Genomic DNA, 14,474 nt, shown 5'->3' on the forward strand with positions numbered 1-14,474 from the left:
AGATAATTTTGTTGGTGAAGTGGGTGGCTAAATCTGTGGCAGAGAGGGAGAAACGGGGGGTGGGGGAGTGGTTTTAAAGGGAGGGTTCACGCACAAAAAAAATACTAATCCACTTACCTGGGGCTTCCTCCAGCCCGTGGCATGCAGGACGTGCCCTCGGAGGCTCCCGGTCTTCTCCGGTGGCTCACCCGACCTGGCCGGGCCGGCTTTCAGGTCGGGCTCCTCTGCGCTCCAACGTGCGTCTCACTTGGTCGCGCTGACGTCATCGGATGTCCTCCAGGCTGTACTGCGCAGGCGCAGTAGGTTCTGCCACGGGCTTGAGGAAGCCCCAGGTAAGTGGATTAGTATTTTTTTTTTTATCTCTCTCTGTGGATCTTCCCTTTAAGCAGGGAGTTGAAAGTTCAATTTGCACAGCGGGAGAGATGGCAGTGCTTTCAAACAAAAGCTTTACCTGAGTGATTTAGCTGCATGGATGCGCAGAGCTCCAGTATATGGACTGCATTACACACCTAGCATTCAAAACAGGCAAAGGGGGTGTTCTGCTTTGCATTCAAGGCATGTATTTAGCTCAGTGGGGCTTTGCATTGCCTCTGTAGGCTTACATTGCAGGTGCAGCCTTGAGCGCTGTCATTTATCTGTCTGTCTGTCTGATGAAATGTGTATACCATTTTATGATGAGCAGCTGAGGAATATTATGTTTTTATCGCTAGACTAGTGTTAGGTCTTTCCCGAGGGGGTACGTCACCGCCGTGGGGAAGTCCAGTAGGGAATAATCTGTGCACATATTATTTACTGAAGCTAACACCCCCCTTTGCCTGTTTTGAATGCTAGGTGTGTAATGTAGTCCATATACTGGAGCTCTGCGCATCCATGCAGCTAAATCACTCAGGTAAAGCTTCTGTTTGAAAGCGCTGCCATCTCTCCTGCTGTGCAAATTGAACGTAAGTATACTATTGGCTAGCTGCATTCATTGCTTCAAATTTACTTTCAAAAATTTTTTAGATTAGAATTAGTACATAGCGAGGAGAGGGCCAGCGCATACCACAAAGGCTGCATCTGAAATGACCAACGGCTCACATATGCAGCACCTCTAATAAGCTATCTGCACACTTCGCATTCAATTCATAGAATTAGTACATCATTTGCATCTGCTTTGCATTCAAGGCATGTAATGCATGTATTTAGCTCAGTGGGGCTTTGCATTGCCTCTGTAGGCTTACATTGCAGGTACAGCCTTGAGCGCTGTTATTCATCTGTCTGTCAGGGAGTTGAAAGTGGCAAAAAGACGCCAGGGGTTGGAAGGTTGTGCTCCTATGAGCTCGGTAAAGTATTCCTGCTTCACATCAGCCAGGGCAGTGTGGAACTGCAGCAGGTTAGTCTTGTACTGTAGGAAATCCTGGTTAAGTTGAGTTTTCCTCTATTTCCATTTAGTGGCGCGTTACCCTCTGGAGCTTGCAAGTATGGGTAGTGCGCCAGGGCTGGGGGGTTAGGAGGCCGGTTGCGGCGGAATATTGGGGGAGCAGCTTCCTCTAGGGCTGATGAGAGAGTTTAGCGATACTGAGCTGCAGCAAGATTAGGACAGGTTAGGGTGGGGAGTGTGGAGGAGAGGGCATGGAGGGGGTCAGCAAGGACACTAGGGTTGAGCTTGCGTAGGTCACGCTGCCATCGACCAGGTGGATTGGCAGGTAGTTTGGAGGTGCCTTCTGTGAGGAGATTGAAGGTGAGAAGGTGATGGTCTGAGGGTGGGAAGGGTGAAATTTCAAGGTCAGTAATGGTGGTGGATTTAGTGAATATAAGGTCGAGAGTGTGACCTGCAGTGTGGGTGGGGGTGTTGGTGTGTTATACTAGGCCAAGTGAGTTGGCTATGGTAAGTAGCTGGGTCACGACAGAGTCCTTGGGTTCATCGAGGGGAATATTGAAATCCCCGAGGATGATGGTGGGGAGGTTAGAGGAGAGGATGTGTGGGAGCCAGAAGGCAAAGTTATCGAGAAATTGTTTTGTGAAGCTCGACGGAGGGTGGTATAAGACCTCAAAACTGCCTTCGAGGGGATTGTAGAGGCAGAAAAGTCCCCCTGCCCTTACAAACAACTGGCACTATTAATGCTCCTAGATCACATTCCAGCACCCTCTGACTCACCTACCGTATGTCAAGTCTTAAAGCCATAGGATTTCAACATGTTCAAAGCAATTCTTAACCACTTAAAGTGAACCGAGCATCATTTTTAACACCCAGGGCAGCTCTATAGCAAATTAAAAATGCATTCTAAAAATATGGTTCATTATTAAAAACACCTTTTATTTTACCTCATCTTTTTACATTTAAAGAGACACTGAAGCGAGAATAAATCTCGCTTCAGAGCTTATATTCAGCAGGGGCATGTGTGCCCCTGATAAAACGCAGCTATCCCGCGGCTAAACGGGGGTTCCTTACCTCCCAAATCCCCCCCTGCAAAATCCGCTACCAACTTGGTGGTAGATTTTGCTGCAGTTGAGGCAGGGCTAACAGCTGCAGCCCTGCCTCTCAGCGCCGTCTATCAGCGGCGCATCACCGCCTCTCCCCCGCCCCTCTCAGCGAAGGAAGACTGAGAGGGGCGAGGGAGAGGCGGAGATGCGCGTTGATAGACGCGCATGGAGGCAGGGTTGCGGCCATTAGCCCTGCCTCACCAGGAAGAGATCCCCGGGACTCCACGAGGGGATTTGGGAGGTAAGGGACCCCCGTTTAGCCGCGGGATAGCGGCGTTTTAGCAAGGGCACACATGCCCCTGCTGAATATAAGCTCTGAAGCGATATTTATTCTCGCTTCAGACTCTCTTTAAGGGTTAAAACAGACACTTCTTCCGACCGTGAAAGGACTGCGGACGCAGAGCAACAGATGATGGAAGGCAGATAAGGAATCACCTCATTAGACTTAATTGACCACAAACAAACCCAGAGTCTTCCCCATTGTACTTCAAAAGGAAAACCTTAGCCACACTTAAAGAATTTCACACCCAGCCTAAATAATTGCACTGTAAAAGCAGCAGGGGTTTGAACTCCTGAAACATGGCAGCCCTTTCAGCTATTTAAACCCAGGAGCTGCTTAGTTCCCTTTAAAGGGACTCCGAGCAGGGCAGAAACTATGGAAAGATGCATATCATTTTAAAGCTCTCTTTCTCCTCTTTCCAATGATATATAAACTGCCGCCCTACGCCTTTTAGTTTTCACTATTTTCGTGATTGAAATTGCAGCGGTCGCGATTTCGATCGCGAAAATAGAGAAAACTAAAAGGCATAGGGCGACGATTTAGGGGTCGTCAGAAAGAGGAGAAAGAGAGCTTTAAAATGATATCCATCTTTCCATAGTTACATTGTATTACACAGGGCGACTTTTTCTCAAAGTCAGCAGCTGCATTCAGCAGAAAAAGTCGCCCTGTGTAATACAATTACCAATCTGGCTGATATGAGTTCATGGGAACACCACGGGCACCACACTGGAAGTCATCCAGAAGGGAAAGCCTTTCATTCCTTATTATAGAAGCACCAACAGCCTCATTCGAACAACATTTATAGGTAGAAATGTTCTATGAGCATTCATAGGTACATACTTTTATGCGGTTTATAGTTATTTTTTTTGTTAATGTTTTTTTTTTTTTTATATTATAGAATAATAGAGTTATATCTTTAAACAAATGTCTGCTTCTGATATGTGCAATTGTAAGGTATGGAATTATTATAGCATTCAAATAGACTCTCTAAGGCAACTTCCTCCTGGATACCAATATCAATCACAGCAGTATGTAACATATCAGATGTTTGTATTTATTTTTGAAATTTCAATGAAAATTATTGTAAAAAAAAAAATTATAAATAATAAAATCCAGTCAAGTATTTTACATCCATTTCCATCCCAAACCGATCTGTCACAGTGCTCTGATGGTGTTGTTGGTAACTTAGTATCTGCAGTGCTGTGTCAGTAGGAATTACTGTATGCGTGCTGTATTTTAAACCTACATGTTGCAAAGGACCATCCCTCACTCTATTTATTTTATTATGCGGAATTACTGAGTGAGGAATGTTTGTTTCCTTAGATTATGATCCGGAGCATATTCTTATTCTTGGATCGAACCTATGTGCTTCAAAACTCCATGCTTCCCTCCATATGGTAAGTGACAGAGTAAGTAAATCCATTTCTAAATTTGCTGAGATACGGTGAGTCTGTAAACAAAGTCAGACCGGGCCTGATATCCTGGCTTCTCCTGAGATTTTCAGCCATTGTCAATGGGGATATCATAAGTTGTCCAGCAAACCTAGAGCCGGAGCGAGCTGCCTGTGCAGTAGAGCGGAACCAATCGGGCTTGGCTATTTCTGCCTAAGCCCAAGGGGAAGCTGATACTGTGACTGCGCAGGAGCTCCAATGTCAATATTATTGGCATGTGCTGTTCAGGCGAGCCAATGTGGGATCGGGCTGGCTGAGGGAGATGGGGGAATCCTTATTCGTATCTAGCGGCTCCCCCCTCTCGAGGTAAGTATATGATTTTTTAATAATTCACAGGCGTGCTTTAAGCAACGTTGTAAACACACACACACACACACACACACACACACACACACACACACACACACACACACACACACACACACACACACACACACACACACACACACACACACACACACACACACACACACACACACACACACACACACACACACACACACACACACACACACACACACACACACACACACACACACACGATGACTATGTTGACATGCAGGCATGTTCTGGAACAATGTAATTTATACGATATCTGCCCAGTAGTCATTTGAATTGATCCGCCAGTTTGATCGAGCAGAATACCCAACATTAGTCGCTCGTTGTCATCATTTAGCTACCGGTACATTTTCTACAATGAACCAAAATGGCAAAATCTATTGTTTGTCGGATGTTTCAAGTGACTTTTATCTAATGTGTTACAGAGCTTTCGTGGGTGTTGCTGAAGGTTAAAGTGGACCCAAATTAAAAATACAAGATTTCAGAAATAAAATCTATTTTCAAAATTATAATAATAAATAGCAGCCTTTTTTCAGCTGCATGATGACATATAAAATATTTTACATTTATTGGAGGAACACCTCCCTTCCTTTCATATTGCCGGGACAGAATCCGGCAAACTGGTGGAGTAAATGGTGTCCAGCAAAGGAGGAATTGCTAATGGCTGCCACCTGTATAACCCTAGTTATGAAAAGAGAAGGGTGAAAAGTATGCACTGAAATGCTCATAGGCTTGAAGGAGTGTTTTTTTTTATCTTTGTATGTGTCAGTGTGGTGCAACTAAGTATTTTGAATTAAAAAAATGTTTGGTTTGGGTCCGCTTTAAGAACAATAGCAGTTGAGTAACTGCAGTTTCATGCAGGTACCCAGCATGTCCCTTTCTCTGATGCTCTTATGTTGGGAATATACGATACGTTTTTTTCAGCAGATTTACTCTCCGATCATTCTTCCAATAGATTTTCCGATCGTTTTCCTGATCGAGTTCCATTCACTTCTATGAAAAAATCGATCAGAAAAAACAATCGAAATCAGATCGGGCCTGTCGGAAATGTCTATCGAGCCATCTATGTGCCGAAAAAACTCATGGTGTATTCCCAGCATTAGATTTATTGCATGCAACAGCAGTTGCTCAACCACTAATTTACGAACCTTTTGGCAACCCTGACTATGATCTGATATAATTCAGGGGAGTATTGCATGGCCTTAGCAATTAATAGGAGACAATTTTAATTCATTCAGTTCGGTTTTGCTGGATCATTTATGATATCCCCATTGCAGATGGGGATGCTTGATGATCAGATGCTCTCTCAGTATTATGGTACAAGCACAGAGAATTGCCTGGTCTGTCTTATGAGATAATGCGAAATACGTCAGCTGTGAAAACTGTGAAGGTACACAGCAGAATGAACTTTTTAGCCACGCCTCCCTTTTCCCCTCTTCATAGACATAAACATGTGCACTTGCTTGCCTGTCCTAGGTACACTACAGTCTCTTTTTGTACCTATGCGCCTGAAGATTCTTCCTCAAACTTTAGCCAACCAGGTCTTGCTGTACAGGACTACTGTAGTCTATTGGTTTTCATTTTGATTGTGCTTTGGTTGTACTTAAAACAAATTTGAAATGCTTATTTATAGACATACAATTATTTTCCCTTGTTTATTCAGGGATATGGGTTTGGAGTTATTTCGCAGTCATGTTATAAGTGACAAGCTAGTTCAGACAAAGACCATTGATGGCATCCTCCTCCTCATTGGGAGAGAGCGTAATGGAGAGGCTGTGGATCGAAGCTTGCTAAGAAGCTTACTTGGAATGCTGTCTGACTTACAAGTGAGTGAGCAACTCTTGTTAATACCAGTCTGATGTTACTACTGATGAATAATAATGACTTTTGTAAATAAAATGGAATGTCAAGAGATTGGCAACACACGATCATGGGTTAATGTAGCATTTTAGGTAGAGATAGTGAAGTTTCTTGTGCTGGGAAAAGCTGAAGTGTCTGCTGAGGAAATTCTAAAACAAAGCCTACAGTAAATGGGAGCGTGGTTCCACAGATCAATCTAATTTCACATAGAAGTTTTGGTTTGCAAAAGTAGACGTTATTATTGAAGCAACTGGAAAAGGTCAAAAATCTGCCATGTGTATTACTAAACTGTCATAGGGTGCAGCAGTATAGGCCAAAAAGCAAACCTTTTGGCAAAGGAAAGGTTTAAAGAAATACAGCCAAATAAAAACTGCTGCACACATCTGCACAACATTCCTGTGGCTGCTGGCCACTCCAATTACAACATCTAGTACACCTAGGTTGTTCTTCTTTACCAGGGAACCCCCATTTCTCAATGAATCGTGCACTGCACTAAGCCGCTGCCTGTTAGAATTTAAGTATGATATGCTTGAATTCGTAGGCTTCAGTTACTTTACCTAACTAGGTTAGTAAAAGGATTTGCTCTGCAGTGTCTCTTTAAAGGGAGGGTTCACGGTAAAAAAAAATAAAATATACTAATCCAGTTATCTGGGGCTTCCTACAGCCCGTGGCAGGCAGGACGTGCCCTCGATGTCGCTCCGCAGGCTCCCAGTTGTCTCCTGTGGCGCACCCGACCTGGCCAGGCCAGCTTCCAGGTCGGGGTCTTGTGCGCTCCAATGTGCGTCTCGCGCTGACGTCATCGGATGTTCTCCAGGCTGTACTGCGTAGGCACAGAACTACTGCGCCTGCGCAGTACAGCCTGGAGGACGTCCGATGACTTCAGCGCGAAGACGTGAGACGCACGTTGGAGCGCACAGGAGCCCGACCTGGAAGCCGGCCTGGCCAGGTCGGGTGCGGCACCGGAGAAGACCGGGAGCCTGCGGAGCGGCGTCGAGGCCACGTCCTGCCTGCCACGGGCTGGAGGAAGCCTCAGGTAAGTGGATTAGTATTTTTTTTTTTTGTGTGTGTGTGTGTGTACCGTGGATCTTCCCTTTAAGGATCATTTCTTCTCTTAGAGAGAGGCAATTCTAGAAGCACTGTGGAACATGGTCCCGTGTCTCACACAAGGCCAGAGTGCTTATCTGTCCATGATGTACAGACATCCAGGCAGACTTTACTGTAAACATCGAGTGTTTTCATATTTCCTAAAGGTAAACAATAGCCAGGGAACATTTTACCTAATTTCTGGGTACAAGTAGAGGAAACGCCATATTTGGCTTGTCCCATCGGAGCAGGCGCGGATAGGGTCATCCATCGCATGCTCTTATCAGCCAATTGCATGCGATGGAGACTAGACCATCCCTGCTGGATGATGTCACATTTAACCCTTTAGAGGCTAGTATAAGAATAGCCAACATGGGTCCCGAGGGGACTTTTCACCTATGACTTCTCACTTCTGTTCCTACTTTTCTTCTACATTATCTGTATGCTGTATATAGGCCGAAGTGCAACTAGCATAGATGTATCAAAAGAGAAAGCCTGGTCTAATCTTCTAGGGATAGACCAAGTCTGCATAGAACGCATAAGATTCTACAGACCGTTTGCTTTGCCGTTATTAACATGTAACGAAGATATAAGATTGCTGATGAACACATCTGTATATTTGTTTTACAAATAAACTCCTGAACCTTTGACGACGTCTAAGAAGTTCTATCTCCTATGCTGTTTGCTGTGAGGAGTGTCGAGTTATCACACTTCCTGTGATATAGTGGCGAACGAAGGTGTAGTGTTGTTGCCCATAGCAACCAACAAATATTTATTACACTGCCCACACTAAGCTGCCATCCCAAAGTTTGAAAGAGGTCATAGGGAAACATGGACATCAGTTGTGCTTTCAGTCATGGGCATTTCCTGGAGTGCCATTGGTCTTGGGGACACCACACCCCAGATTAAGCCCCAAACCGAGACTCCCCCAGCGGGTGTTCAATCACCCGCTTTGTGTGTGTGTGTGTATAGGAAATTTAGTGTCCTGAAGAGCAGCAGCATCGCCAGTCCCTGGAGGGCAGACATTATAAGGTTCAGATAGTGTAAGTTGCAGGCAGCCTCCACTGTGTCCCCCTGTGCCTCCCTCTGTCCCCTTGTGCCTCCTTGAGTCCCCTTGTGCCTCCTCTCCCGTAATGTGCATTCCTCTGAGCCCAAGTGCCTCCTTTTGTTCCCTCGTGCCACCTCTACCTCTCTACCCCCTTTGTGCCTCCTCCTTCCCCCTCTTTGTGCCTCCTTCTGTTCACCTTATACGGCACATGGTTTTAGTCTCTCTTTTTTGGGGGGGGATGGGAGGGGGGGGGGTGGCTGACACAGGACTCTTTGCCTGGGGTGACAAAAAGGATAGAAGTAGTCCTGCTTTCAGTTATAACTGAAAGCAACTGATTTTATTTAAAAGGACCCTAAGCTGCCACTCACAGGTTTCATGCAGGCTGACAACCTTTTGTTAGTATATAGGATGTCTGAATTAGCATGCCTCAGCTTTATTCCCACATTGCAGTGCTTCACTTATCTCTTATCACTGCATTAGAGGTTAAGCCTTTGTAAATACTGTCTTGGGCTTTTGGGCCCCACATGTGTCAAATCTTCAGTGGCCAGTCAGAGTGGACAATGCAGTATGCTCTCCAGTGGCCCATTTGGTGTCCAGATTGGATGCATTTCCACCAAAGGTTTTTATGGGAAATGCATTTGCTTCTCCAGAAAAATTGTGAAGGTCAAGGCTTGATTTCCACTGACTGCAACATGTGTGAGTTTTTCCTATTAATAACAAAGGTTCCCTACACATGCACGTTATGCCATCTGTAAAATGGCTGATAGAAAAGATTACATTTGCACAGGAGATTTTGGAGGCTCTTAAGATCGCATACTAATATACAGCAATATATAGATATGGAAAGCATTTCTGATGCTGAAACTACTGGTAGGATAGTTAATGTAAAATTGGGCATCCTGAATAATTTAGTACATGATGTATGTCGATGCTGTATCTCGTTAATAATGGCCAAATCGCATGCTATCTGATTTTTGCTTTGAAAAGTTTAAAAGGCTCCTTATTTTTTAGTAACTGAACGGGTTACACAGGGTGTTCAAATATGTTTTTTTCTGCTTCTGGTGCTTTGTAAAATGCATATGGATATGGAATACAGGCAACAATAGGGGGGTCGGGGGAAAATGAGTTGAACTTACCCGGGGCTTCTAATGGTCCCCCGCAGACATCCTGTGCCTGCGCAGCCACTCCCCAATGCTCCGGCCCCGCCTCCCGTTCACTTCTGGAAGTTCAGACTTTAAAGTCTAAAAACCACTGCGCCTGCGTTGCCATGTCCTCATCCCGCTGATGTCACCAGGAGCGTACTACGCAGGCCTAGTATAGTCTGTGTCTGCGCAGTACGCTCCTGGTGACATCAGCGGGAACAAGGACACAGCAATGCAGGCTTTAAAGTCTGTAATTCTAGAAGTGAACCGGAGGCGGGCCGGAGCATCGGTGAGTGGCTGCGTGGGCACAGGATGTCTGTGGGGGACCGTTAGAAGCCCTGGGAAAGTTCAACTCATTTTCCCCCGACCCCCCCCCTACAGTATCCCTTTAAGCAAGCTTGTATTCCCATTGGCACTGTATATCTTTTGTTTAAAAGAACAGTAAACACATGCGAAAGACTAGTGACTCGTGAATGAACGTTTGTTTTCATACTCCAGCACTCTGACTGAATACTAATAAGGGGCACTGAAAGGTTCAAAAGACATCTCGACTCATAACCAGGTTAAATGCCTCCATATATTGCTGCTGACAATTTTGATCAAGTTAAGAGGAAAATGGGAATATGAAAGGGAATCAATTTGATATTCTGGGCATGCCAAATGATTACAATTTGCTTTTTTTTTTTTTTCTTTTGCATACAACTTTTAATAAATGGAAAACTTACAAGTGTTCATTTCTGTGTGTGTGACTGGATCCATCTTACAACTATATCCCATTTATATGGTTGGGGAGTGTGCGGCAAGTCAGGTCATCTCGGCACGTCTGCATGGCACCTCATAGCGATTGACTTGGGCACTGCCATAAACCGTAATGTTAATTACAGCTATAGTGGCACTGGGCGAATGTCTCCACAAATCACTGCAATTTGGGTGCCAGCTGTAGCCGGACCCCAAATTACTTGTCCAAAGGAACAAATTACATTATCAGTAGGGGAACATATTTGTTATATTCCCCTACTTTGCCTAGCGCGGGTAGTGTTGTCTTTTGAGTTTTCACTAACCACTGCCAGGAACATACAGTACATAAGCCGTATGTAAGTCTGGGTTCACATAATACTTTTTCCCGCTCGATTCTCCACTCGATCGTCTTTTCCGCTCAATTCTCTAATCGATTCTCTTATCTTCTGCTCGTTTTTGTTATCTTTTTCCATTCACTTCGATGAGAAATCGAGCGGTAAAACGATCGAGAGGAATATCGGACATGACGGAATTTATCAATCGAATGCATCTATCGAACGGAAAAATGTAACGTGTGTACCTAGCATAAGATTATATTTTGGATGTAAAAATGTATTTTACAAACCTGGGCTGATCAAGTGCAGACGCTCCGAATTATATTTTTCCACTCACAAACTGATGGAATTCCCTTTGCATAATCAGAAAAGGAAACCGTTGGAGTAGGGGAAGCTTACGGTAGTCCAGTAACAACCTTGTAATGTACTGCCCTAACTCTCTCTGCTGAGAATCTCTCGATGTGGCCCACCTCCTTTCGTGTCACCACCCCTCCCTCCACATTGTAAGCCTTTGGCAGGGCCCCCTCTCCTTGTGTATCATACTTGATTGTGTGCTGTACCCAGAGTAATGTGAGCTTGTATTATTGGCACTACCACTCCAGTGTATGATCTAGCATTGTGTGGCTCATTGCTTATTACCTGTATTGTGCAGTGTATTTTATTGCCTATTACCTGTATTGTGTTGTTGAATCTTATTTCTTATTACCTGTATTGTGCTGTCGGTCACCCTATTATCATTGTCAGTAATCTTATGTATTGTACAGCTCTGCGTAATATGTTGGCGCTATATAAATCCAATCAATAAGACTAATTGTAATAATTGTTTTACTTTCATGTAATAAGGGATGTTTAGATTCCCTTTAAATTCAACAAATTATTTTAACTTTCTTCCACAGCAGATCTTAGAATTGTATTTGAGTACTGATCATCATATTTCTTTACAAAATGTATTTAGATGTACAAAGATTGTTTTGAAGCAAAATTCTTGGAAGAGACAAACTGCCTATATGCAGCTGAAGGCCAGAGGCTAATGCAGGAAAGAGAGGTAAGAACCATCATGGATTTCTATATGGAATATTTTTATACATACTGTAATATTTCTCAGTAGCAAGGCTGTGGATTCGGTACAAAAATCATCCGACTCCTCAGTTTATGAAACCTCCGACTCCAAGTACCCAAAATGGCTCCGACTCCTTAGTCTAATACTTACCAGGGCTGGAGATTTTGGTACAAAAAAAACCATCCAAATCTGACTTCTGACTCCGACTCCTCAGTTTATGAAACCTCCGACTCCCAAGTACCCAAAATGGCTCCAACTCCTTAGTCTAATACTTACCAGGGCTGGAGATTTTGGTACAAAAAACAACATCCAAATCTGACTCCTGACTCCGACTCCTCAGTTTATGAAATCACCGACTCCAGGTACCAAAAATTGCTCTGACTCCAACTCCACAGTCCTGCTCAGTGAATACGCCCACACAGGTTTTATGTAGAGAATGAAAAAATTGATCCGGTGCTGAATTAAACACTTCTGCTTTGTAAGAAATTGGCAAGTCAAAAAACAGTGTTATATAAACCCATTTTTCACCATACAAAGTATATCTTTCCAATAATTAAAAAATGGTATAGCTTTCCATCTGTAGCATTTTTACTGTTATGTTTAGATTCCAGAGTATCTTCATCATGTGAACAGGCGCTTAGAAGAAGAGTCTGATAGAGTAATGACATACTTGGATCATGGGACTCAGTAAGTAATCACAAGTACAAATATTTGTCATGCTAACTGGATGTTCAGACGTTTAGACAAGACAGGCTCTGTTGCTTTATGGCTTGAAGGACAATTTATAGTTCTATTTTGAAAGCACCGTATATTTTTCAGAAGTTAAAATTGTTTGTGTAGCGGCCAATGTAATATATTTCTGTGCTTTTCTTTCACTTGCAGAACAGTGCTGTTAGATGACAGAACAATTCAAGTTATTAAAACGCTCATAGTCTTTTGATTCCCAGTCATAGAATTTTTTTCAATGTATTATGGAAGTTATCATTTTCTCTGTGCTTGAAGTGGTATTATACTCCAATTTTGCATATATGTAAAAAAGGGCACTGGGAAATTTGGGCGCAGGGTGAAGCTGAAAAACAGCTCACCTTGCTGTGGCAATTTTCCCTGTGGCGTTAATTACTATTCCCCCTTCAAGGCACCGTACAGTGGTGGTAAGATGCAATTTGGCTTCCAGCTATTGCTGGTGGCTGAATTGCGCTGTTTTTATTGTAATTTGGGCCCCTTCTTTTGCCAGTATGCAAATTACTCAGCGAGTTCCGCTATAGCCGTAATTCATATTCCGGCCTATGGTGGCGCCCATATGTCCACGGCCACGTCTGCCCTTTTCACCTGTCTTGCAAATTTCATCTATAGCTTAATGCATTAACATCATAAAATTAACAGCTCAACCATCTGACTGGTTTTTAGGGGTTATAACTCCGTCTTTTAACTTCATTTAGCTGCTAATTGATAAACCTGCCAATGCTGGGCAGAACTATCAGATTGTACTGGAAGTGTATAAACTGTGTAAACAAGGCAGAAAAGTTGCTACTGTATCCAGAGGGGAAGAAGAGAACTTTATCTCTTTTACTTGCTCACTAATTATTTCATTAGGAGTATATCTGGTAATTTCTCCTGTATCCGGCAATGATATCAGTTAGCTTCAGTGAGGTGCAAATATGTATTCAAAATACATCAGAGCAGTCTCATAATGTTTTGTATCCCTTTAATTGTTCAGTAAACCTCTGGTTGGTTGTGTGGAGAAACAGCTTTTGGGAGAGCACTTGGCTGCCATCTTGCAAAAAGGTAAACTATGTTATTTTCACTGTTTCACATGGACTCTGAAATTCTGGCATATACTACAGGAAGCATTGGAGTGCTACAATACATTACAGGGGACTTTGGAGAACTGGAACATATGCAGAGCACTATAAGAAAACTTCATACACTGGCATGCGAGAATACACTGCAGGGGACACTGGAAAGCTGTGGTACAGACAACATTGGAAAACTGATATCCTCCCCACAAACGCACATTGTACACTCACAGCTAAGCAGTCCTTCCTCAGTACATAGATAAGCTTCCCACACTTTGTACACACACCTTACCCACACACTGTATGTATATGCTCATTCTGAACACACATACTATATATAGGCACACACAGAGAAACACCTCTCTCTAATTGACCTGTATATTCTGATTACTATAACTGCAGCCTCTATCTGGGATTTTAAAGTGAACCTGGAACAACAACAAAAAAGCCCCTAGTGGGTACTTACCTCGGAAGGAGGAAGGCTCTGGATCTTAATTCGGCCTCATCCAGTGCTGGCAGCTCCTAAAAATCTGCCAAGCTTGTATGCAGTGTCGTTTCCAGGATCACAGCTTTGAGAGCATCGCGCAGACGTACGTGCGACTTTGAGAGCGTCACGCAAACATACTTGCGACTTTTGTTCTGGTTCAGGTGTAAATGGCCAAACTCGATCTGACCTGCTCTACTGTGCAGGCGCAGACTCTACTGCACATGCGCGAGGTGTCTGTGCCTGCACAGTAGAGAGGATCTGATCAGGCTCTTTCCACCTGAGCCTTATTGAAAGCCGCAAGTGTGTCTGTGCGAGGCTATCAGGATTTTTTGATCCTGGAGCCTGCACCGCCATTTGGGGGCTGCCAATGCTGAATTGGGGCTGCAGAAGAG

At 43.8% G+C, this 14,474-nt stretch overlaps 1 protein-coding gene across 4 annotated transcripts in view; it reads left to right on the forward strand.

Moving 5' to 3' along the window:
- CUL4A (cullin 4A) overlaps positions 1–14,474 on the forward strand; it is a 92,529-nt gene that overhangs the window by 32,201 nt on the left and 45,854 nt on the right. For all 4 annotated transcript variants that reach the window (XM_068268084.1, XM_068268083.1, XM_068268085.1 and 1 more), the window contains 5 exons: positions 4,067–4,140; positions 6,197–6,359; positions 11,695–11,784; positions 12,404–12,486; positions 13,517–13,584. In XM_068268084.1, the coding sequence (XP_068124185.1) occupies positions 4,067–4,140; positions 6,197–6,359; positions 11,695–11,784; positions 12,404–12,486; positions 13,517–13,584 (478 nt within the window). The remainder of the gene's footprint in view (positions 1–4,066; positions 4,141–6,196; positions 6,360–11,694; positions 11,785–12,403; positions 12,487–13,516; positions 13,585–14,474) is intronic.

This window comes from Hyperolius riggenbachi, chromosome 2 (genome assembly GCF_040937935.1).
Source record: "Hyperolius riggenbachi isolate aHypRig1 chromosome 2, aHypRig1.pri, whole genome shotgun sequence".
Classification (NCBI taxonomy): Eukaryota; Metazoa; Chordata; class Amphibia; order Anura; family Hyperoliidae; genus Hyperolius; species Hyperolius riggenbachi.